General features: G+C 56.5%; 1 protein-coding gene across 1 annotated transcript; it reads left to right on the forward strand.

Moving 5' to 3' along the window:
• The first annotated feature begins 310 nt into the window (after nt 1–310).
• Nucleotides 311–19,876, forward strand: IFITM10 (interferon induced transmembrane protein 10). Its single transcript, XM_063095200.1, has 4 exons — nt 311–315; nt 1,262–1,475; nt 2,320–2,766; nt 19,266–19,876. Exons 1-4 carry the CDS (start codon nt 311–313, stop codon nt 19,413–19,415), a joined length of 816 nt encoding a protein of 271 aa, XP_062951270.1. The 3' UTR covers nt 19,416–19,876.
• Nucleotides 19,877–24,257: the final 4,381 nt, after the last annotated feature.

Raw genomic sequence — 24,257 nt, forward strand, 5'->3', positions numbered from 1 at the left:
GACCAGAGGCTCAGGCCCAGGCCAGCGAGCACTCAGAGCTGGGAAGGGGTCCCTGGGAAGAACCTGGCTCAGAGAGAGGTGGGAGGGTCAAGGACAGACCTGACAGAGACCAGACTGAGAGGGTCAGAGGAGAAGGGAGCTCAGAGCAAGGGCCGGACTTGGACAGGAGGCTGGGGGCTTGGAGAGAGGTGCCTGGGGAACACGGCTGCCGTGCACCACCAGGGCTTCCGGTGGGCTTTGGAAGAGGGTCCGGGGCTCAGTGGGGGCCGGTAGATTCGTGAAAAGGACCCAGCTCAGAGAGGATACCTACATGAGGTGAGGGAACTCGGAGGGAGGGCTGGAGTTTTCTCCAAGCGGGGAGAGGACTCACGGGACTTTTATGAGGGTGGAAGATCATCTGGGGACAAGTGAGCATGTGGGGGGGTCTGAGAAGGGCTGAGGCATCGGTAGATTTGGGGCGGGGAGCAGGACATCCTCAGGGGACTGGGGCACAGGTGGAATGGATCGGGCTCAGAGAGGCCATGGCAGGTGAGTGGACAGGGGTACAGGGAAAAAGTCATTAGTGTCCAGGGCCTCAGCGAGGGACCGGGGCCTTGGAGCTGGACTTGTGGCCCCGTGGGCAGAGGGGAGCTTGCTGGCTCACCTGTGCAGGGACAGGCCGAACACAGAGGCCACACGCTCTGAGAGCGACTTGGTGAGTGAAGCGGGTTAGCAAGGGTTGGGCCTGGGCTTGGTGGGAGTCGGATTTGGGGAAAGGGGGGCAGGAATTCTTAGGGAAGTGGGTTCAGAGAGGAGGCGGCAGAGTGGGGGTCACTGAAGCTTAGTGAAGGGCCTGGACTTGGCGGGCTCAGGAGGGAAGGGGCAGAAGGGTGGCCTCCAGGGGACTTGGTTAGGGACAGGACTGTGCAGAGACGGGCGCTCAGGCAGGGCTCGGTGAGGCGTGTCTCACTCAGAGAGGCACTGCGATTGGGGAGCCTGGGGGCTGTGGCGGGACAGTGCAGAGTGGGGCTGGTCTGGGCGTGAGGATGGGGCTTGGTAAGGGGCACAGGCTTCCGGGGGTCACCAGGACCCGGGAGGGACTCAGAGGCAAGGGGTCTGATGGGGGAGATTCAACAGGCCGGGAGGGGCAGGGACTCGGGGACAGGGGGTTCAGGGGGCGGCGGATCCTGGGGGCCGGGGCGGAGCGCCGCGCTGGAGAGGGACGAGGAAGGGTCTGTCTCGGGCAGGCGACGGCGGCGCTGTAGGGGTCCCTCCGCGCCAGGGTCGCGGCTTGCGGCCGGCCGGCCCCACCCTCCGGCGGGAGGGGCGGGAGGTGTCGCGCCCGCCGCCGCCGTGAGTCAGGCCCCGGGCTGCGGCCGCTGCGGGGGGAGCGCGGCGCGGGGAGGCGGAGGCGCTCGGGCCGCCGGGGCGCGATCGCCGGACGGACCGCGGCCTGGGGGACGGCGGAAGGACGCGCGCGGAGGAGTCGCCAGCAGGTGAGGACGCGCCGTCCCGCGGCTGCGGCAGCCCCGGCCCGGGCCGCATGGGCGCTGGGCACGCGGGGTGGCGCAGGGCGCAGGGCGCGGGCGCCTCGGTGCCCCGTTGAAGTGTTCGTTTCGCAGAGTGTCACTGAGCGTCTGTTGGTGGCACAGGGGGCGGCTTGGGGTCCCCGACACCGCTTTCCGGAGGCCGGGGGTGGGGTGAGGGCGATGCGCGGGGGTTGGGAGCCCCGCACCCGTGAGCGTCCTCTGGCTGTGTCTGAGCCTGGGTGGCTGCGCGGGGCGTTGTTTACCTGGCGGTGACCGTGAGCGCGCGGGTGAGCCTGGGGTCTGGAGAGCCGGCGGGTGGTGCCGGGCGTGTGTCTGGTGTGGCGGCGCGTGTGTGTGCGCGGGCGCCCCAGCGAGCTGCTGGTTCGCCTAGGCGGGGGCTAGGGCTGGGCTGCTGTGGGTCTGCACGCCCTGTGCGCGCGCCAGGGTGCCGGGGTGCTGGGGCGCCCGTTGATTGCGACAGCGTGCTAGTCGGGGTTGGCTGGGTGTGCATGGGGGGGGTACCGTGGTGTGTGTCCGTGGGTGGATGTTTGTGCGCAGATGGCAAAGTGATGAAAAGCCCCATGTGCCTGCCAAGGCTGGCTGCAAAGGGATTTGGCATGGGCAGTGGCGCGGCGGCCCGGGCGGGTGGGGGAGGCAGGTGGCAGGCTGGCAGCTGGCTGCCTGGGTGGGGATTTCCATCCCTGCTGGGGCTGCTTCGGGGGCAGCGGGGGCGATGCAGCAGGGCGCGAGGGTGGTGGGTGCTGCCGGGCGGGCAGAGCCCAGCTCTTTCGTACTGTCTCCTTCCCTCCAGGCCCAGGGCCCCGGCCAGTGCCCAGCCCTGCTGGGAGCCCCGGCCAGCACCACGGACGGCACCCAGGAAGCCCGAGTCCCCCTGGACGGGGCCTTCTGGATTCCGAGGCCCCCCGCAGGCTCGCCCAAGGGCTGCTTCGCCTGCGTGTCCAAACCCCCGGCACTGCAGGCGCCAGCGGCCCCTGAGCCCTCGGCCTCACCCCCCATGGCGCCCACTCTGTTCCCCATGGAGTCCAAGAGCAGCAAGACAGACAGCGTGCGGGCTGCCGGTGCCCCCCCAGCCTGCAAGCACTTGGCCGAGAAGAAGACTATGACAAACCCCACAACGGTCATCGAGGTCTACCCGGACACCACCGAGGTGAACGACTACTACCTGTGGTCCATCTTCAACTTTGTCTACCTCAACTTCTGCTGCCTGGGCTTCATCGCCTTGGCCTACTCCCTCAAGGTGAGCCTGGGAAGTGGCAGAGGGTGGGGACCGGGCCCGGGGTGAGGGTGCTGTGGGTGTCGCTCTGCCCCTCCCTCTCAGAGCAGCCCACGGTAGAGCAGGTGCAGTTGAGGGGCTCAGGGATATGTGTGGGATCCAGAGAGACAGGGGTGTTGGCTAGGTCTGGGCCAGCGGGGAGGGCTGGCCTTCCCTTTCCTGAGCTGAGGATGCTTCTGGGTGACTTGGCAGGGCTCAGGGTCATCAGGACCAGGGGCTCTGCACAATCAGCTTAGGAGGGGTCATGGGACGGGGGGAGACTCAGGGCTCAGAGTCCCGTTTTCTGGCTAGGGGATGTGGGAGTTAGGCCTGGACAGCAGCCACCCCTAGGCATATGGGTGGAGCCGGTTTGGTGCTGGAGAGGCTAGGTACTCTTCTGTAGAAAGTACCTGCAGGAGGTGAAGCCAGGCCCTCCCCGAGACTTTATCTAAACCTCTCTCCGGGAACCCGGTGCCAGCTGCTCTTGCACGCACAGCCATACACGTAGTGGGAGGCCCACCCTGCGCCCTGGGTGGGCACAATTCTAGAAGCCCTTCAGTGCTGTGAGAGGAGCTGGCTGGGAGCACAGCAGGGTGCCAGGCAGGCAGACCCCCATTTCTCCCTGAGGGCAAAGCAGAGAGAAGTGGACCGAGATTGCATGGGAGAGGCTGAGGGGGTTTCCATTTTGGGCTGGGCGTCCCCTGGGTGAATGTGGGAGGGCTGCACAGCCCTGGGCTGTTGGAGCCCAACTGGTGGGGGGATGAGGGGGGAGGGACTCGGTGCCCTCCTCCCCACCCTGCCACTCTGGAAGGACGAGCCTAGCTCACATTTAGCCAGATCATCACTTTTCTCCCAAGCCCAGACTTGAATGGCCAAGGCCAGATGCACTCCACTGATTACAGCGGCCCAGCCAGGGACGGGGTGGCAGGTGGGGATACGGGGGCTGCAGAGAGAGAAGGAGCTGGGGCAGAGGCTGACCTGAGAGGAAGGACGTGGGGACAGCTCCACCCCTGCTCCATACCCTGGCCCAGCATCACATACCTGGCCACCTGCTCCCAGCCCTCCTGACTCAGCAGCACCCTCGTCCCCCCCTCCACACCTCCTTCAGGCCTGCATGCTGAGCCCTGGGCTCCCCCATGAGGGGCCTGTGTCTGTGAGTGTGCTTGTGAGTGTGTGTACATATGTGTGTGCATGTGTGAGCATGATTCTCTACATTTGTGTGAGTACGTATGTGTGAAGGTGTGGGTGAGTATAATTGAGTGTGTGCACGTGATTGTATTGTGTGTGCGTGCACGTGTGTATGTGTACAGGGGTGTGTGCATGAGTGTGGATGTGTGGGTGTGAATGTAATTGCATACATGTGCATGTGTGCGTTACATGAATGCATGTGAACGATCACGTGTGTGAATGCGTGTGTGCGTGAGTGTATATACAGATGTGCAAGTGTGTGCGTGTGGGTGTGGAGCCATGCATGTGATTAAGTGTTATGAGTGTATTGTGTGTGGAGGCACACGTGTGTAACTGAATGTGTGTGAATGTGCACACGTGGGTGCACGTATGTGTGCATGTGAGTGTGCGTGTGTGCAGTGCAAATGTGTGTATGAGTGTGTGCACGTGTGTGTGTACATGAGTGTGTGTGCACGTGCTGAGCAAAGGGAGGGGTCCCTGGGGATGGGGGGCATAGGCATCCAGACTAGCCTCTACCTCAGCTCCGCAGGTCAATGCCGAGCAGAGGGCGTGGCTGGGGGGCAGCAGAAGCCGTGCTGGCAGAGCTCTGCCTCCTTGGTGCCCTCTTGTTGGGCCCTGCCAACACCCGCAGACGTGGTCTGGCTGCCTGGGCTCCTGCCCGAAAGCTGTCCCCTCCTCCCCCTTGGCTCAGGCTGTGGCAGGCTGGCATGGGCAGGTCCATCTGGTGCTGGTTGTAGGTAGGTCAGGCATTTCTGGATGGTGACGGATTCATGCTGGGCAGGGGGTGGTATGAGGTTAGGGCTTCTGAGGCGCAGAGCACACTCACTACGCCTCTCTCCAGGGCTGCTCCTCCTGTGTCCTTCCTGGAGGCAGTGAGGGCAGAAAGGCTTTGGGGCTTACCTGGGAGGGGGGTGCAAGGTGAGCTGCCTCTGTCCCAGACAGCCAGAAGGACAGAACTGGCTGGCGCCAGCTCCCATGCCAGGCATCCATGCACCTGTCCCTCCAGCTGCACGTCTTCTGACGGGCTGCACTTCATACCATGTGCAACCAGGCGGGGGCACCTCCAAGGGCACTGGACGGCTGAGGGTCAGAAGGTTTGGCTAAATCTCAGCTTTGGGGACAGGCGAGCTCCCTTACCACACTGGGCCCTGCTCCCTCATCTGTGCACAAAACAAATGGAAACAAAATGACATCCAATCTAGTACACATGAGTGGGGCAGGGCTGCCATTCAGTGGGACACACTGTGCCCTGCCCACCCCACTCTGTCCATTCACCCACATGGCCAGCTCCATCCAGCGCAGGCTGGGTCTGCAGCACAGAATGCAGCCTATTCTGTTCGGCCCAGTGTCCGAGCCAGGCAGAGACAGCTCATCAATTCCCCATTCATGCAGCCTCCACAGGCTGCCTTGCGATGAGCGCTGGCCCCCCTTGTTGGCAGGAGAATTTCCAGACTTCTCAGCTTGGCATTCAGGGCCCTTTCAGATCCACTTTCAACCCTTTACCTGGCCTCACCCAGCACCCTTGCCCCAGGCATCCTGCAGTGCACCGTGAGCCACCTGCACAGCTGGATTCTCTTCCCTCAGCCTGGAGAGCGGTTGTGAGATACGTGGTGCTCTTTTGTGAAGCCTCCAAAGGCTCTGCTGCCCCAGTTATGTCTCCCTAGCCCCCCAGAACCATCCTTTCATCTTGGTGTTGGCAGTGAGCAAGGCAGGCTGACCAACGTAGGGCTCTAAGAATGTTGATCGAGTGGGTGGATGGACAGAGGACATGTGCCTGGATGGAGTAAGCATCTCGGTGTTTCAAGAAAGGAAAGCTTCAGTCCCAGCTTGAGTGCGGTTGAGGGTCAGGAGTGGGAAACTCCTGGGAGGAGGGGGCATTGTCACTGGGCATTGAAGCACAGGTGAGGGAGGGGCTCCAGATGGAGAAAAGAGGACAAACCAAGACACAAAAGTGGGCAATTTGGGGAGATCAGCAGGGCCCCGTCGTCTGTGGGGAGAAGGAAACAGGCCTGGAAAGACGGACTGAAGCCATGCAGTGAAGGATTTGGAAAAACAAGTGAGGGGTTTGGATTTCATCATGTGGAAGACACAGAAGAGAAAGATATGATCAGAGCTGTAAAATCTGAAGCCAGTGTGGAGGAAGGAGACAAGAAAAGCTTAGAGGCAGAAAGGAGTTAGGTCCCAGCTTGGTGGCCTGAGTGCAAGAGCGTGTGGCTTGAGCTAGGGCAGGGATGGAGGTCAGGAGAGGGGCAGCAGATGTAGCCAGGTCGTGGCAGCTGCTTGATCTGAGCCCAGCAGGCTTTTAGACTTCTCAGTGATGGAGAAGTCAGAAAGAATAGATTAGCGGGAGGTCTGTATAAGTTTTTATATTTCCATATGTGCCCACTCCCTTCTTTCAGGATACCAGCACTTTTCCTGCATCTGTACATACATCCATCTGCCCATCCATGTAAACATCCATCCATCCACCCACCCACCCATCCATCCACCATCCATCCACCCACCCACCCACCCATCCACCCGTCCATCCATACACCCACCAATCTGTCCACTCACCCATCCATCCATCCATCTGTCCATTGATCCACCCATCCACCCATCCATCCATCCACCCACCCACCCACCCATCCATTCACCATCCATCTACCCACTCATCCACCCATCCATCCATACACCCACCCATCTATCCACTCACCCATCCACCCATCCATCCACCATCCATCCATCCACCCACCCACCCACCCATCCACCATCCACCCACCCACCCATCCACCCACCCATCCACCCATCCACCCACCCACCCACCCATCCACCATACATCCACCCATCCATCCACCCACCCACCCACCCATCCATCCACCATCCATCTACCCATCCATCCACCCATCCATCCACCATCCATCCACCCCCCCATCCACCCATCCATCCACCATCCATCCATCCACCCATCCATCCACCATCCATCCACCCATCCATCCACCCACCCATCCATCCACCCATCCACCATCCATCCACCCACCCATCCACCCACCCATCCACCATCCATCCACCCACCCATCCACCCATTCCATCCACCATCCATCCACCCACCCATCCACCCATCCATCCACCATCCATCCATCCACCCATCCATCCACCATCCATCCACCCATCCATCCATCCACCCATCCATCCACCCATCCACCATCCATCCACCCACCCATCCACCCATCCATCCATCCACCCATCCACCCACCCATCTATCCACTCACCCATACATCCATCCATCCATCTGTATTAGTTTGTTTCTGTTGCTTATAATGACGTACCTGGAACTAGGTAATTTATAAGAAAATGGAATTTATTCCTTACAGTTTCATAAGCTGGGAAGTCCAAAGTCCATGGAACACATCTGGTAAGGGTCTTGGTGGTGGCAACAGTGACCTAGGGGTCTCACATGGCAGAAATGGCAGAGCAGAGAGACTCTCATGTGCTCTCCTTTTAAAGCCCTCAGAACCACACCCACCATTAAACCATTAACTTAATCACCTCTTCAGGGCCCCAGCTTTCAATCGCCATAATAGGATTTCCCACCATCTCAATACTGTCACAGTGGGGGCCAATACCTGGAACTTTGGGGGACACAATTTAAGCTTCAGTGAGTTTGGGGGGGACATCCAGTCCACAGCACCATCCATCCATCCATCCATCCATCCACCTACCCACCCACCCTTATGCATCAATCCATCCTCTTTCATTCCCATCAGCCCATCCAAAGAGCCACTTGACCCTCCACTCATCCATGTTTGTACACAGTCTTTTATGATTCTTCCTCCTTCTCCTGCTCTCCTATCCTACCCCCACCAACCTCATCCATCAATCCACTAAACTAATCTTCTGACCCCACTTCTCAGTAAGTTTCCCTGCTTTACTTACCAGCCCTACCTGTCAATATACTCATTCATCCATCCTTTAGCCCGACATGTTGACACATTGTATTAGTCCATTTTGTGTTGCTTATAACAAAATACCTGAGACTGGGTGATTTATAAAGAAAAACGACATTTATTGCTTACAGTTTTTGAGGCTGGGAAATCCAAAGTTCATCTGGTGGTGGCGACAGTGACCTAGAGGTCTCATGTTGCAAGGTGGTGGAAGCAGAGAGAGCAGAAAGAGAGGAAGACAGGCTCTCCTCCTCTTTTAAAGCCCTCAGAACCACGCCCCTGACCACCATTATTAATTCATTCACTACTGCATGGTCCTGCAATCCAATCACCTCTTCAAGGCCCCAGCTTTCAATCACCATAATAGGATTTGCCACCCTATTTAATAGTCACAGTGGGGGCCAAGTTTCTAATACATAAAACTTGGGGGACACAATTCAAGCTTCAGGGAGTTTCGGGGGGGGGCGTAATTCCATGCACTGCACATGTCCATTCGTCCTTCCCGCCGTCCTCTCCCATCTTCCCACTGCTGCTCTGGCTGCATCACTTGCGTCCATCCAGCAGGTACCTTTGCTCACATGCATCCTTGTTCATCTCTTCTCTTCACCCTCAGCTCGTGCCACCCGTCAGTGTCATCTGTCCACTAGCATTTTATCCTATTCCCCTCTGTTCTCATCCATCCATCTATCCAACCATCTGTGCACCCAGCTACCTACGTTGCCCACATTCTTGCTTTTCCTCCCCTTTGTCCCTTCCCTCTTTTCTCTCACCTCACGTGCTGAATTTGCTAACTTACCCATCCACCCACCGTCCGTCCACCTGTCCATGAATCCATCCATCATTCATCTATTTTTGCTCCCCACATCCACTGTTATTCGTCCGTCCACCGGCCTGTCCACACACTCACTCGTGCGTGCATCTGTCCACGTGTCCGTCTTTCCACCTGTCTTCTGCTTCCCTTCCCTGCCTGCCTCCCTTTTGATCGCCTTTGCCTCTTCAGTTTATTCCTGAATGCTGTCTACCGACACAGCAAGTCATTCATCTGTCCCCAACGCGCCCACCCACCAGCCCATTCATCTTTGCACCCTCCACTGGTCTCTTTATAATCTGCCTTTTCTTCCTTCTTCCTGTTTTCCCTCTTCCAATTCTGCCCACACCAATCACTCATCCGTCCGGCCAACCACCTACTATCTGTCCGTCATTTTTTCTATCTTCCCCTCGCTCCGTCTGTCTGTCTCCTTCACCTCTGTGTACCCCACACAGCCGCACACTCCGTGGCTCACGGTGGCTCTGGTTCAGCACAAGGGTTTGAGTCCCGGCCACATCACTTACCAGCGGTGGGACCTTGAATGAGTAACTGCGTCTACCTGCGTTTAGTCTCCTCCTGTGCGACGGGAAGGTGCCCGCCTCCACGTGCTGTTGCGAGAAGTCAGCGGGTGGCGCTATCGGCACAGCGCCCGACCCCGGTCGTTTCCTCTCCTAACCCCCGTCATTGCCCCGATCGTCATCATGTCACACGTTCATCCTCCTCCATTTCTGCCACCACCACCTCTGCCCATTCACCTGCCCCATGTGTGACTTGACCCTGTCATCCGTCCATCAGCACATGCATCCGTCAGCTTTGTTTAAACATCTGTCCTTTCCCCAGCTGTGTGTCCCTCTAACCATCCCTGTCCTATTTCTTCTTCCTGCCCCTCCCTTCTCCCTTCCTCACTTTTACCTGTCCAGGTGCCCCGTCCATCGGTTCATCCGCTACACGTTGATGTGGATACATCTACCTACCTTCTCTTCTTCCCAGCTTCCCCGTTCTTGCCACTTACCTGCCTGTACATCTCATATTCCAACTGTGTACCCCACTGTTCCCCTCATGTATTTATTAATGATTCTTCTGCCCACCAGTCTTACCCATCAACAGCCCCTCCTTGTTAGCCCGTCCACCGCCTGCCCGCCCAGCCACGCACCTTCCCACCTTTCCTTGCCCCTTTTCTTGCCATTTACCTGCCCCGCACATTCCTTCAGCCCCCGACGGTCCCTCTGTTCCCGCAGCGTCACTCCGTCCCTTCCTTCCGCTGTTCCTCACCTGTCCCCCTCCCACCACCGCTTCCTTCTGTCTAGATTATCCGCACGCCTGTCGTGGATTTGTGCCACCTTCTCTTCTCCCCGCTCCCGTCTCCCTCCATCATCTACCCACTTCCCTCAGGTCGATCGCAAGGCCTGCCCTCCCTCATCCCCCCTCCCTACTCTCGCTGGTGATGCCACATCACAGCCGTGCATCAAACTGTCACTCAACACCTAATCATCGATTCATCCAAACGCCCAGCACCTTCCACTACCCATCCGTTTGCTGCACATGCGGCAACTAATTGACCAATGCCTGGTAAGCTACAAGCAATGCACAGTCCTTAGCCATAAGGAGCTGACGTTCCAGCAGGGAGCAGGGCAGTAATAAAATTCACAGTGACATGCGTCAGGTGGCAGTGTCAACCGTGAAGGCTACTGAAGCACCGTCAGGGAGATGGGGTGGTGCGTGCCATGTCATATAGAGTAGGCAAAGAAGTCCTGTCTGCTGAGATGAGATTTGAGTGCACGCCTGAGCTGCTCACGCGGTAGCCACACGTGGATCCGAGGAAGAGTGTCCGGGAAGAAGGAACAGGTCCTGCAGAGGCCGTGCAGCAGGGTCGGATTCAGTGGCCGGCGTGGCTGGAATGGGGAAGTGACATAGGAGATGGGACCCGAGAGGAGCTGAGGGGTCAGGCCAGGCGCACTTGCAAACCACAGCGGGGATTTTACTGGGGGTGAGAGGAATCTTTGAAGCACTTTAAACGGAGGGTCAATGTGAGGTGGCTTCTGCGTGAAGGCACCACTCGTGCTGCTGTGTGCAGAACAGACGCTGCGGACTCAGAGGTGGGGCGCCGGGAGACCGGAGCGAGGCAGCCGTGGTGGCCACGGCTCGGGCCAGGGTGCTAGGAGCGCACAGCTGAAGACTGGCCACTCACAAATATATTTTGAAGGAAAGTCAACAGACTATCCTGATGAATTGGACAAGGGGTGAGGGAAACTAGAGAAAACCCAAAGATGACTCGGACGATCCCCACCCGATCGGCTGGAAGAACGAGCAGCGGCTCACGCAGGTCAGGACGGCACAGCAGAGGCGCTGGGAGGAGAGCCCCGTACCCCACTCGGCACCCGCTCGTCCCCCGTGGCTCACGCACTCGGGCCTCCACCCGCAGCCGCCCGCCCGCCCGCCTGTGCCTCCGGACGTGGCTCATCCGCCCGCTTCCCTCTCGCCGTCCCACCCTCACAGTCTGCACCGTCCTGATGCACTCGCTTACTCCTTGAATCCGTGTTCCCACCCATTTGTCACCCGCCTCTTCCTCCTTCCTTCCCCCCATGGCCTTGCTCACTTGTCCCTTCTTCCACCCGTGCACCCGGCCGTCTGTCCCACGCTCTTGCCTCCCCTGGAGACACCCACTCCCGCCCAGCAGCAGTAGGAGCAACACCAGCAGCAGCAGCAAATAACCACAACACAATGGCAGATATGTTCTTTGTTTATTTGTTTTTTGGGTGTCTGGCCAGTACCCGGATCCGAGTCCTTGACCTTGGTGTTATCGGGACCAGCCTGATACCAGGCTCCCAAGTGAGCCACAGGCCGGCCCATAACACACGTTTATTGAGCTCTTAGTCTATTCTAGGCTCTGTTCCCATTATTTAACTTTATTTATATTTTAATGAATAACCACAAAAACCCTGTGGAATAGGCGCTATTCATGTCCTTGTTTGCAGATGGGGAAACTGAGGCACAGAGACACAAAGTAGCCTCCTTGAGGTCGCCACCGAGTTTCTCACACGCTTTCTTCCAGTCACTGCCCTGCGCTTCCTCTAGTCCGTCCCTCTGTCCTTCCTTCCAGCCCTGCGTTCCTTCTGGCCGTCCGCCCGCCCTCCTTACCGCGTCCCTCATCACCCGCGCCCAGCACGTGCGTTCAGCGACCTTTCCCGCCCTGCATTTCCTTCTCAGCGATGTATCCACCTGCCGCACCAACGTCCGCCACCGTCTGACCGTTCACCCGCTTCCACCCCTCTGTTCCTTCCTTTCCCTTACTCAAGATTCCCGTTCATTCGCCTCCACATTGAGCGGCCTGTTTCCGTCAGTTCAGCCTGCTGTGACAAATCGCCCTGGGCGAGGTGGCCTCTACACAGGCCGCGTTTATTTCTTACGTTTGTGGAGGCTGGAACTGCGAGGTCTGGGTGCCAGCAGGTGGGTTCTGAAGAAGACCCTCCGCGGGGTTGTAGGCTGTCGGCTTCTCCCTGCGTCCTCATGTGGCCGAAGGGGCAAGGGTCTCCCTGGGGCCTCTTTTATGAGGTCACCGACCCCATTCGTGAGGGACACAAACATTCAGAACATAGCGTGGCCCATCCATCCACTCATACGTTGCTTGTCCTTTTGCGCTCCTCTCCTGTGCCTGTGGTCACATCAGGGCCATCTGAGCAGCCAGCCATCGAGCCAGCGGCAGTTCATCTGTCCGCGCACCCTCCGTCCCCCACTCTCTTTCACGTGCTCACCAGTCTGTGCAGTCAATCGTGTTCCCACTCATGAGAGAACTGCCCATCCGTCCACCCGTCGGTCTGTCTGTCTCGTGGAAGTCTCGTTGTCCTGCCTCCCTTGCTTAGACTCAGCCAGCCACCCGGCCGTCAGCCTGTCCACTCTCCTGCTCTCTCCCTCTTTCCTTTTTAGGTGCCCAAGTCATCCCTCCACTGCCTCACCCGCAGCACCGCGCACCCATCCATCCTCCCCACCGGGCGCGTCCCGCCTTTGTCCCCAGCCTGTTCCACCGTCCAACATCCTCCAACGCCCCGTGTCCCTTCTGCTTTGCCCGCTCTTCTCGGGCCCTTCCTCTGATTGTATTTTAACGCTGGGTGCTCCGGGGCTCAGCCCCGGTCCTGTCCTTTTCTTTGCTGACTCTCCCTTCGTGGTCCGTGCAGTCTCATCTCACGGCTGCCGCTCACAGGTGTATCTCTGCCCTAGACCTTATCCCTGAACTGCAGACTCATAAAGTTTGCCTGCTCAGAATGTCCAGCTGTATGTCCACAAGGCATTTCTAACTTAGCAAGTCAGAAACCGAGCTGCCTGACGACCCCCAGGCCTATGCCTCCTGCCATTTTCCACAGCTCCCTTGCAGCTGATCCAACCAAAAAGCCTTGAAGGGGTCTCAAGTGTCACTCTTTTTATCGCGGTCCACATCCGCTCCCTACTTTCAACATATATCCAGAAACCGAATAGGTCTCACCATCGTTGCTGCTGCTACCTGCCCCGGTTACTCACCTGGACTATTAAATTACCCTCTTCTCTGCATTTGCCCAGCCTCTGCCCTCCCCTCAGTCTGTTCCTGGCACTGCAGCTGGAACTGAGCACACATCTCTAAATAATCCACAGGACAAATTTTAAAAATCACAGAGAGATGAGAAACTATTTTGAATCGAATGAAAATAAAACACCAAAATTTGTAGGCTGCAGCTAAATCAGTACACAGAAGAGATTTTTCATATAGCTTTAAATGTTTACATAAAAATAGGGGCTGGCTGGTTTGTTCACTTGGTTAGAGCGTGGTGCTGACAGCACTAAGGTCAAGGGTTCGGGTCCCCTTACCGGCCAGCTGCCCCCCAAAAAAAAAAGAAGAAGAAAAAGAAAGATTTGAGATAAGTTACCTAAGTTTCCAAATAAAGAACGAATTAAATCTAAAGTAAATAGAAGAAAAGAGTGTTAAGGTATGTGGGATCATGCCGTTCTCTTGGCTCTACATCCCTCTGGACGTCACCCAGGAGCCCTGGCGTCTGCCAGTAGACAGTGTCCCTCCGACCCTAGTCCTGCTCACCTCCCCTGCCGTGCTCGGCTCTCAGCACTCGGGCCTCTGGCTGGTTCCCAGGCGCCCGGGCACACCCCACCTGCGAGCTGCGTGCTCTCTGGACACACTTTCCCCAAGGACGAACATGTGACTGAGTCTGCCACATTTCTCTGGCCTTTACTCAAACGTCTCCTACCGAGCTAGGTCTTCCCTGGCCACCAGAGCTAACGTCGTACCTCCTACAGCATTCCCTGCTGCCCGTATCCTCTTCAGTTTTCTTTTTAGCACATTTGACACGTTATGTATTTTATTATTTATTGTATATATTTTCTGCATCCTCTCCGTGGAGTATAAACTCCATGAGAACAGGGCTTTGTTTTGTTTCTTGTTATACACCCCGGCCCTAAAGCAGCCGCTACAGCAGAGCAGACACTGAATGAGCATCGATGGGTTGGTTGGATGAGTTAACGAGTCTGTCTATCCATCTACCTTCCATTGGTCCACACTGTAACTTATTTAGCCAACAACGCTCCCTTTTTCCCTCTAATCCACCTGTCTCGCCCATCCAACATACAACCATGAATCCATTTGCCTACCTGCCCCGACGATCCAGCATGCGCACCTATGCACCTGTCCCAACAATTCGGCGTACATTGTTATATCCATCTGTGTACGTGCTCCAACCAGCCAACATATGTTCATAAAGTCATCTGCACATGTGTCTCTCACATCCAACAATACATTTGCCAAGCCATTGTCCACCCACCCCCATCTGACATACGTGCCCGTGCCCATCTGACCACGTGTCCCAGCCATTCAGCATATACTCATGAGTTCATCCACCTCCCTACCCACTCATCCAGCGTACACTCACCATCCATCCAGCTTCTCCTTCCACCCGGCACCCGTTACCACATCCATTTCTCTGTTGCATGCATCCAGCGTACACCCACAAACTCTGCTTTCCATCCAGCCATGCCTGTCCCCAGTCGAGTCACCTCTCCAGCCTTCCTCTTTCTTACCGTCCTTCACGACCAGACTCAGTAACCCATCTCCTTCCAGCTTTCTTCCCCCCACGGATCCACCCACTTTAAACATCCCATGACTCACATCCCTCGTTTCCTCGTTCCAATTATCCAACAAATAAATCACGACCAAGGGTTTACTTTAGAAATGCAGAGCTGGGCCGGCCCGTGGCTCACTCGGTAGAGTGCGGTGCTGATAACACCAATGCCCCGGGTTTGGATCCCATATACGGATGGCCGGTTAGCTCACTGGCTGAGTGTGGTGCTGACAACACCAAGTCAAGGGTTAAGATCCCCTTACCAGTCATCTTTAAAAAAAAAAAAAAAAAAAAAAAAAAGAAATGCAGAGCTGTGCGTGAAGAGAATGAATGAATGTAATCAACTACATTAATGAGTTAGAGGGAAAAAATCATAAGTTCATCTCATGAACATTTTTAAACACAATAAGAGGCCTCTGCTAATACGATGAACATTATCTTTAGTGGTGAATGTTAAGATCAAGAATGAGACTAGGCTGCTGGTTAGCGTCACTGCTGGTGTTATTCTGGAACTCTCCTCTGCCTCCATGATATGAGCTTACTTTGGGCCAGACCTGGGCAAATGCTTTATATCCACTGACTCATTAAGTCCTTTCAACAACCCTCTGGGGCAGGTCGTTTTATTATCTTCCTGTTACAGATGAGACGACAGACGTGCAGAAAAGTTCGTGAACTTGCCTGAGGTCTCACCTGGAGACTGGCACAATCAGGATTCAAATCTAGTCAGCATATCTCTGGACTCTGTGGACACGGCCTCTGGCCTCACCCACTAGGCAGCACAGCCCAGGAATGGAGACTGGAAGGAGGAAGTAGAAATGCTGTTATTTGCAGGAGATATGCTTTATGCTGAAGAAAACGTTGTGAGCTATCACAATATGATAGTTTAGCTGGGTACAAAATCAATCTACAAGAGGGCATCGAAGGTTTATACATCAACAAAAATCAGAAATGTAATTTTACATATAATGAAAAACCAAAATAAATAGACTAAGAATAGATTTCACAAAAGATATAATAGCTCTTACTGGAGAAAATTGAAGATCTTAATTTTAACAAAAACATCAAATAAGACCTAAATAAGTGAGTGACACATGCTGCTCTTAGAAAGGTACGCAAATTCGGTGAACATGTCAGTTCCCTCCAAAACCACCAGAATAAGAACTCCATCCAGGCATAAATGTCCTTCCTCCCTCCTTTGATCAAAAGAGATCAAAAGGGACCCTGTCTCCTCCCTTCCCCTCGCCCTCCAATTTATCTCTCCACTCCTCTCCACTCCACTCCTCTCCTCTCCACGCCACTCCTCTCCTCTCCACACCACTCCTCTCCTCTCCACGCCACTCCTCTCCTCTCCACTCCACTCCACTCCTCTCCACTCCTCTCCACTCCTCTCCACTCCACTCCACTCCTCTCCACTCCACTCCACTCCACTCCACTCCTCTCCTCTCCACTCCACTCCACTCCACTCCACTCCTCTACTCTCCTCTCCACTCCACTCCACTCCACTCCACTCCTCTCCACTCAACTCCACTCCACTCCTCCCCACTCCACTCCACTCCTCTCCACTCCACTCCACCCCTCTCCACTACACTCCACTCCTCTCCACTCCACTCCTCTCCACTCCACTCCTCTCCACTCCACTCCTCTCCACTCCACTCCACTGCACTCCACTCCACTCCTCTCTACTCCTCTCTACTCCACTCCACTCCTCTCCACTCCACTCGTCTCCACTCCACTCCACTCCTCTCCACTCCACTCCACTCCTCTCCACTCCACTCCTCTCTACTCCACTCCACTCCTCTCCACTCCACTCCTCTCCACTCCATTCCACTCCTCTCCACTCCACTCCACTCCTCTCCACTCCACTCCTCTCCACTCCACTCCACTCCACTCCACTCCTCTCCACTCCACTCCACTCCACTCCTCTCCACTCCTCTCCACTCCACTCCACTCCACTCCTCTCCACTGCACTCCACTCCACTCCTCTCCACTGCACTCCACTCCACTCCACTCCTCTCCACTGCACTCCACTCCACTCCTCTCCACTCCACTCCACTCCACTCCTCTCCACTCCTCTCCACTCCACTCCTCTCCACTCCACTCCACTCCTCTCCACTGCACCCCACTCCACTCCTCTCCACTGCACTCCACTTCACTCCACTCCTCTCCACTCCACTCCTCTCCACTCCACTCCACTGCACCCCACTCCACTCCTCTCCACTCTACTGCACTCCACTCCACTCCACTCCTCTCCACTCCACTTGTCTCCACTCCACTCCACTCCTCTCCATTCCACTCCTCTCTACTCCACTCCACTCCTCTCCACTCCACTCCTCTCCACTCCACTCCTCTCCACTCCATTCCACTCCTCTCCACTCCACTCCACTCCTCTCCACTCCACTCCACTCCACTCCACTCCACTCCACTCCTCTCCACTCCACTCCACTCCACTCCTCTCCACTCCTCTCCACTCCACTCCTCTCCACTCCACTCCACTCCTCTCCACTGCACTCCACTCCACTCCTCTCCACTGCACTCCACTCCACTCCACTCCTCTCCACTGCACTCCACTCCACTCCACTCCTCTCCACTCCACTCCACTCCACTCCTCTCCACTCCTCTCCACTCCACTCCACTCCACTCCTCTCCACTCTACTCCACTCCTCTCCACTGCACTCCACTCCACTCCACTCCACTCCACTCCTCTCCACTCCACTCCACTCCACTCCTCTCCACTCCACTCCACTCCACTCCTCTCCACTCCTCTCCACTCCACTTGTCTCCACTCCTCTCCTTTCCACTCCCCTCCCCTCCTCTCTTCTCCACTCCACTCCACTCTTCTCCCCTCCTCTCCCCTCCACTCCTCTCCTCTCCTCTCCACTCCACTCCTCTCCACTCCACTCCACTGCACTCCACTCCACTGCACTCCACTCCACTCCTCTCCACTCCACTCCACTCCTCTTCACTCCTCTCCACTCCACTCCTCCCCTCTCCACTCCACTCCACTCCACTCCTCTCCACTCCACTCCTCTCCACTCCACTCCACTCCACTCCTCTCCACTCCACTCCTCTCCTCTCCACTCCACTCCTCTCCACTCCACTCCTCTCCACTCCACTCCACTGCACTCCACTCCACTCCTCTCCACTCCACTCCACTCCTCTCCACTCCACTGCTCTCCACTCCACTCCACTGCACTCCACTCCACTCCTCTCCACTCCACTCCACTCCACTCCACTCCACTCCACTCCTCTCCACTCCACTCCTCTCCACTCCACTCCACTCCTCTCCACTCCACTCCTCTCCACTCCACTCCACTCCTCTCCACTCCACTCCTCTCCTCTCCACTCCACTCCTCTCCACTCCACTCCACTCCTCTCCACTCCTCTCCACTCCACTCCACTCTTCTCCTCTCCTCTCCCCTCCACTCCTCTCCTCTCCCCTCCACTCCACTCCTTTCCACTCTACTCCACTCCACTCCTCTGCACTCCTCTCCACTCCACTCCACTCCACTCCATTCTTCTCCACTCCTCTCCACTCCACTCCTCTCCATTCCACTCCTCTCCTCTCCTCTCCTCTCTACTCCACTCCTCTTCAGTCCCCTCTACTCTATTCCTCTCCACTCCACTCCTCCCACTGAGTGATGCAGGCATCTGTCCAATCACCCATCTTCCCCCCTTCCTTCCTTTAACCCAGCCACAATCTGTTAGTGCAAAGAGTTTCTGTTCCTTTCTGTCTCCCTCACTCTCCCTTCTTCTCTTCTCCTGCTGGGTTCCGGTTTCTTCTTGCAGCTTGCTCAGACCTGCACGTAATTGGACTTTGTAGGAGGACAGAGTGCTCCAGAGAGGAGATCCTGAGACTCGTCCTGGATTAGGGTCGCATCTTGAAACTGGGTCCATCTCTGCCCACTGTCTCCCCAAGACTTCCTGGCACTTCCCAGAGCCCACAGGGGCAGCTGCCTGTCCAGCCTGTTCATAGCACCTGTTCTCAGGGCATCCCAGCTGATTTTAAATTAGGCGAGACCAAGCAAATTAGGACATGCTTGTATCAGCCCACCCACCAACAATGGTACTCTCTCTGAGGCCCACTTCCTCTTTTATTTTAAATAATTTCAGACTTACCAAAATGTTTCAAAACAATACAAAGCGAAAAACCCCATATACCCTTCACCCAGATGTCTGAAATGTTAACATGTTACCGTACTTGTTTCTTCCTTCTAACAAATACATATTGTTTATTTATAAAGTGTTTGATCATGAGTCTCAGACACGATGACTCTATTCCCCTAACCACTTCAGTGCACTTGGACAGTTCCCGCAAGGAAGGACATTCTCTTACAGAACACAGCACTGTTGTCAAACTCGAAACTGGCACGGGTGCCATGCTGTCTGCCAGCACCCTGTGCTCTGATGCCCTCCCAGCTGGCCCCCATCCCCCCACTCACCCCGCATCTCGTCTCCTCCTTCTGGCTTCAGGTTCGGGACAAGAAGCTTCTCAATGACCTGAACGGAGCGGTGGAGGATGCCAAGACAGCCCGGCTGTTCAACATCACCAGCTCCGCCCTGGCCGCCTCCTGCATCATCCTCGTCTTCATCTTCCTGCGGTACCCGCTCACTGACTACTGAGGCCTGGTGGCTCCCCTGGCCGTGGAGACAGGCACTGAGACACGTTTACTTCTGTGATCGCTGAAACGCAGGATGCCGGGAGGTTGGGCAGAGCAGGGCTCCTGCCCTGGGCTCCCCAGGCTGTGACCCAGCCCCAAGCCATCGGAAGCTGTGCACGGCAGGTGGCAGCAAGCTTCGTCCAACCCAGCCCCCCACCCCGTGTGTCTCCAGGCCGCAGGTGTCCTCCTGAGCTGCTGCTCCCTGGCTTTCAGCCGCTGCCCCTGGCCCTCACGTGCCCTTCCCAGCCTCCTGGGGCCCCTCAGACCTGACAGCCAGCAGAAGGGCTATGTGGGAGCTTGCCAGGATGGGGCTGCCAGCATCTGGGGACTCAGTCTGTCCTCCCTGACCCCTGCCTCCCCCAGACCGTGCCCTTGCTCAAGAGCTCTTGTATTTGCGACCTTTCAATAAAATATCTGCCCAGCCTTCTGTCCCACGCCCCAGGCAGGGCACGATGGGACAGTCAGGAGCCTCCTTCGGGCACCACCTGCTGGTCTGGCCCCCGGTGCTGTGTCACGGCTGATTTTGCAGGAGAAAATCTGCTCTGGGACGCAGGCCGTCTTCTAACAGGGCTGGCCGAGGCAGGCTCTGGGCACCCCAAGCACAGTCCCTTACAGGATCAGGCAGCTTCTGTGGAGGGAGAGGGGGAGCACTGTGAGCTGTCCTCGCTGGCTGGAAGTGAGAGGAGGGAAACCTCCCATCCACCCAGGAGGAAGCTCTGGGTGGGGAGAGGGTCTAGGCCCCCGCAGCTCCCTCCCCAGCTCCTTCCTGCCTCCTCGTCTGTAAAGTGCAGAGATGGCCTTTGTCCCAGGGGTCCCAGTGCTGTGTGTTGAGCTGAAAGGACGGGCACTTATGCTACAGATGGGAGGTTGCGGCACGGACCTCCGGAACCAGCAATTCTGGGAGGCTGTGGACGCCTGGTCTGGAACAGCTCTTTCCAGATGAGAATGTCAAGCATGGGGTGCTGGACGCTGTCCACGTGGACATAGGGCCTTGGCTGTGGAAGGGAAAGCCTGTGCTGGGGGTCAATGCTCGCAGCACGCTGGCCTGGTGCAGGGGTGGGACCCCACGGTGGTGGGCTGCGGTGAGCGGGATCCAGTCTCCATCCTGACCCAGAAGGCTGCAAAGGAGATGCAGGGCGGCCGGTCAGCCCCTGCTGCGGGGACGCCCTGGATGTGGGTTGCAGCCCAGGCAGGAGGCGGAGGGGGTGCTCGGGGAAGAGTGGAAGGGAGGGTGTGGCCTCAGAGCAGGATTCGGGGGTCAGAGAGAAGAGGGCATCAGGGTCGGGAGAGGGGGCATGGTGGGGACATGGTGGGGGCTCTCGAGGTGCTGACCCCTGGCCCCAGGCAGTGGCAGGATGGGAGGGAGGGAGGCGATGGGCTGGGTTGCTGCCTCTTGGAGGGTGGGGGGACAGGCTGCAGGGCGGGGGCTCTGAGGCTCCCACCAAGCCCGGGGGCTTCCTGGAAGAGACGGGGCTGGAATATGACAGGTAGAGGCTTCTGGGCTTTGGAAGAGGGTCCCGAGTCTAGGTCCCAGGGCACTTGGAGGACACAGGCTGACCCTAGCCTCCAAGTGGCTTCTTTGTTGTGCCTGGAACGGGAGACAGTGGAGGGAGAAATGCTTTCCTTGCTCTATTCCTTAAGCCTTTGATGCCAGCTCCAGCTGACCGCCAGGGACAGGTACCAGGAGAGGTCCTCAGCAGCTTTTCTCTGGGATGTGCGGGGCCTGGCAGAGGCTTTCTGGGTTCACGCCGGGGACACAGGACAGGTCACCTTCCAGCGGGCAAAGGCGCCCCTCGCTCCAGAGACGTTTGCCTCCACGTGGGCAGTGTGGACAGACAGCCACACTACCAAGACTCCTGCCTGCCACACCACTGGGACCAGGACAGGGGCCGGCGTTCGTGTGGTGGGGCCCACAGTGAAGACTCACCGACGTCCCTCGGCAGCAGGCGGGCACGCCTCCTGCATGGGGCTCTGGCCTCGGGGTCTGTGTCTGCCTTCCTGGCCTCCGCTCTCCCCACGCCCCCGTTTTTATTTGATTTTGCTCAGTGCCTGGCACCTGACGCTCAATAAATGCTTGTATGAGCGCACGAGGGAACCTCCCTCTCACTCCCTCCCTGTCCTGTATTTTTCTGTATCCTGGGGCATGGGTTGGGTGACTTTCCCTGCTGGCCCTCTCTCCCATGCTGCCCTAGCCATGCCCTGGTGACACGCAGCCCACAGCCCAGTCTAAAGGGATCAGAACCCAGTGGCTGAATGGGAGTGGGTCAGTGGCCGAGACTGGCTGTGTGTGTACGTGTGTGTGCCTGTGTGTGACTGTATGTGTGTGTGTGACTCTGAGTGTGTGTGTTCCTGTGTGTGTGTGCCTGTGTGTGACTCTGTGTGTGTGTGTTCCTGTGTGTGACTCTGTGTGTGTGTTCCTGTGTGTGTGTGCCTGTGTGTGACTCTGTGTGTGTGTTCCTGTGTGTGACTCTGTGTGTGTGTTCCTGTGTGTGTGTGCCTGTGTGTGACTCTGTGTGTGTGTGTTCCTGTGTGTGACTCTGTGTGTGTGTTCCTGTGTGTGTGTGTGCCTGTGTGTGACTGTGTGTGTGCGTGTGTGTGTGTTGTGTGTGACTGTGTGTATGCTGTGTGTGTGTATTGGGGAGGAGGTCTGCAAGTCAAGCTTGGCTGTGCATTTGTGTGTGTGAGTGCAGTGTGTGTGCATGTGTGCAATTGTGTTGCGTGTGTGTGTGTGTGTGTTGGGGAGGGGGCACTGTGGAGCTAGCCCCCAGCCTCTCTCACCTTGACTGCAGCAGCCCGGATTTCCCATGGCCCCCATGAACTTGCCAAACCCGCTGCCCACTGCAGCCGGTAGTGGAGCCCAATGCCTCTCTTCAGACACCGGAAACCCAGACTATTCTTTCTTAATCGTGTGTTCTCGGGATGCCACAGGGGTTCAATGAGAGGTGATAAGTGGACCCAGGGGCCTTCCTGCTCCACAGAACAGAGGCAACTAGCTCAGATGGGCAGGGGTGTGAGGGAGTGGCAGGAGACTCTGACCACAACAAGCCACAGGGCCACTGAGACTCGCTCAGTCCCACTTGACCTCAGAACAAGAGAACCCGCCAGGACAGGTATCGCCTCCCCAACCCTCACTCCATATCCACCTGCTAAGCTGGAGACTCCAGAGGGGTGGTCAAGGGTGGTTTACAACCAAGACAGAAAAGATGCTGTCCTGGGAGATTAGAGAGGGACAGAAGTGGAAGCCGTAGAAACACGCTGAAAAGCTCCCACCACTGATAAGATACACCAGTCCACGGGTTCAAGACCAACAAAGGCCAAGAGATACAAACAACACGCAGATCTCGGTGACACTACAAAACACCAGAGAAAAAGAGAGTAAAGACTTGAAAGCTGCCAGAGAGAAAAGACAGAGTTTTTTGTTTTTGTTTTTGTTTTTTTGGCAGCTGGCAGGCGGGAAGACATTATTTTAAAGCAGCAACAGACGGATGACTTTTCACCCAAAATGAACACCCAGGTGTTCATGACCCTTGTGAAAAAAAAAAATTCCCTTAAAAAAAATCTTCTTAAATGTGAATTATAACGTGCAGGAAAGTGCAGAAAAGTCAATTAAAAACAAAAATTTTAAAAATTTACGGCATGGTGAATTTTCACAAAGCAGTCATCCGGAGAGTTAGCCATAAAGCATCAAGAAAGGGTACAGCGAGAGGCCCCCAGAAGACCCTGCTTGACCCTCCTGACCACCCCTCCCTAGCTGGAGCCCACCAGCCTGACCGGTCAACACCCGGCAACCAATCCCGTGTTTATATGATCTAAGTGTGCATCCCTTAGCACCATCACCTGCTAAACAAGTTCCTGTTTGGGAAACAGATCCAAACAGCCTATAACCCCATGCTGACTAATACCCTGTGCTGTGTCCCAGCACGATTCACACAGTCCTTCTCCTGTTTACAGACGCAGGTGCTTCGTGCTGGGCATTCAGGGTGGCACAGCGGTGCATGCGGGCCCCAGGCCTCTGCACCTGCTTCTCCCATGCGTGGGCCTGGAGTGCGGCTGCAGGTGGTGAAGCTCGTTGCACCTCCGCCACATGGGGAGGGGCGAGCTCGGTGCCCCTGCTGTCCCCAGCGCCTCCGCTCAGGAGCGTGCAGTGGAGTCTCTGGGTGGTTTCATGCCAGCCTCCCCGATGGCCACCGAGCTCGGAGCTCCTCCTTGTGAAAAGCCTGTTTCGGTGCCTCTCTGTCCCACAGGGCTGTGGATGCCTTGGTGGCTTTGGTTCTCTTACAGCTGGTGCATGTCCTTTGCGCTGCAGACAAGTTCTCCCACTCTGAGGCTTCTGTCCTTGCTCTCCGAGTGGCATCTTTTCATAAATGTAGGTTTACAAATTTGATAGAGTCACAGTGACCAACGCCTTCCATTTGGTTACTACTTTTCTCTGCATTGAATGGAGCATCACGTGTCAGTAAAGATCGTGATCCAGTGAACAGACAGGGAGCCACCAGCCACGCTGAGGTTAATAAATAAATACACCAGGAGTTTAATGAGCACGAGGTCCCCTGAAGAATAACTGTAATGACAAAGGGAAAACTGGGTGACTCCACAGGTGGAGAAGCCCGGCAGGCGCCATGCTGACCAAACAGTCAACGTGGATGTCATCAGTAATGGGACTACACGAAATCATATGTCACCTGATAGGATGTCACTTGTGTGATATTCCAGCTGTGATGGACTGAATGTTTGTGTCCCTCCAAATTCAAATGTCAAAGCTCTAATCCCCAGTGTGAGGGTGTTTGGACATGGGGCCTTTCAC

Source organism: Cynocephalus volans, chromosome 4, assembly GCF_027409185.1.
Source record: "Cynocephalus volans isolate mCynVol1 chromosome 4, mCynVol1.pri, whole genome shotgun sequence".
NCBI lineage: Eukaryota > Metazoa > Chordata > Mammalia > Dermoptera > Cynocephalidae > Cynocephalus > Cynocephalus volans.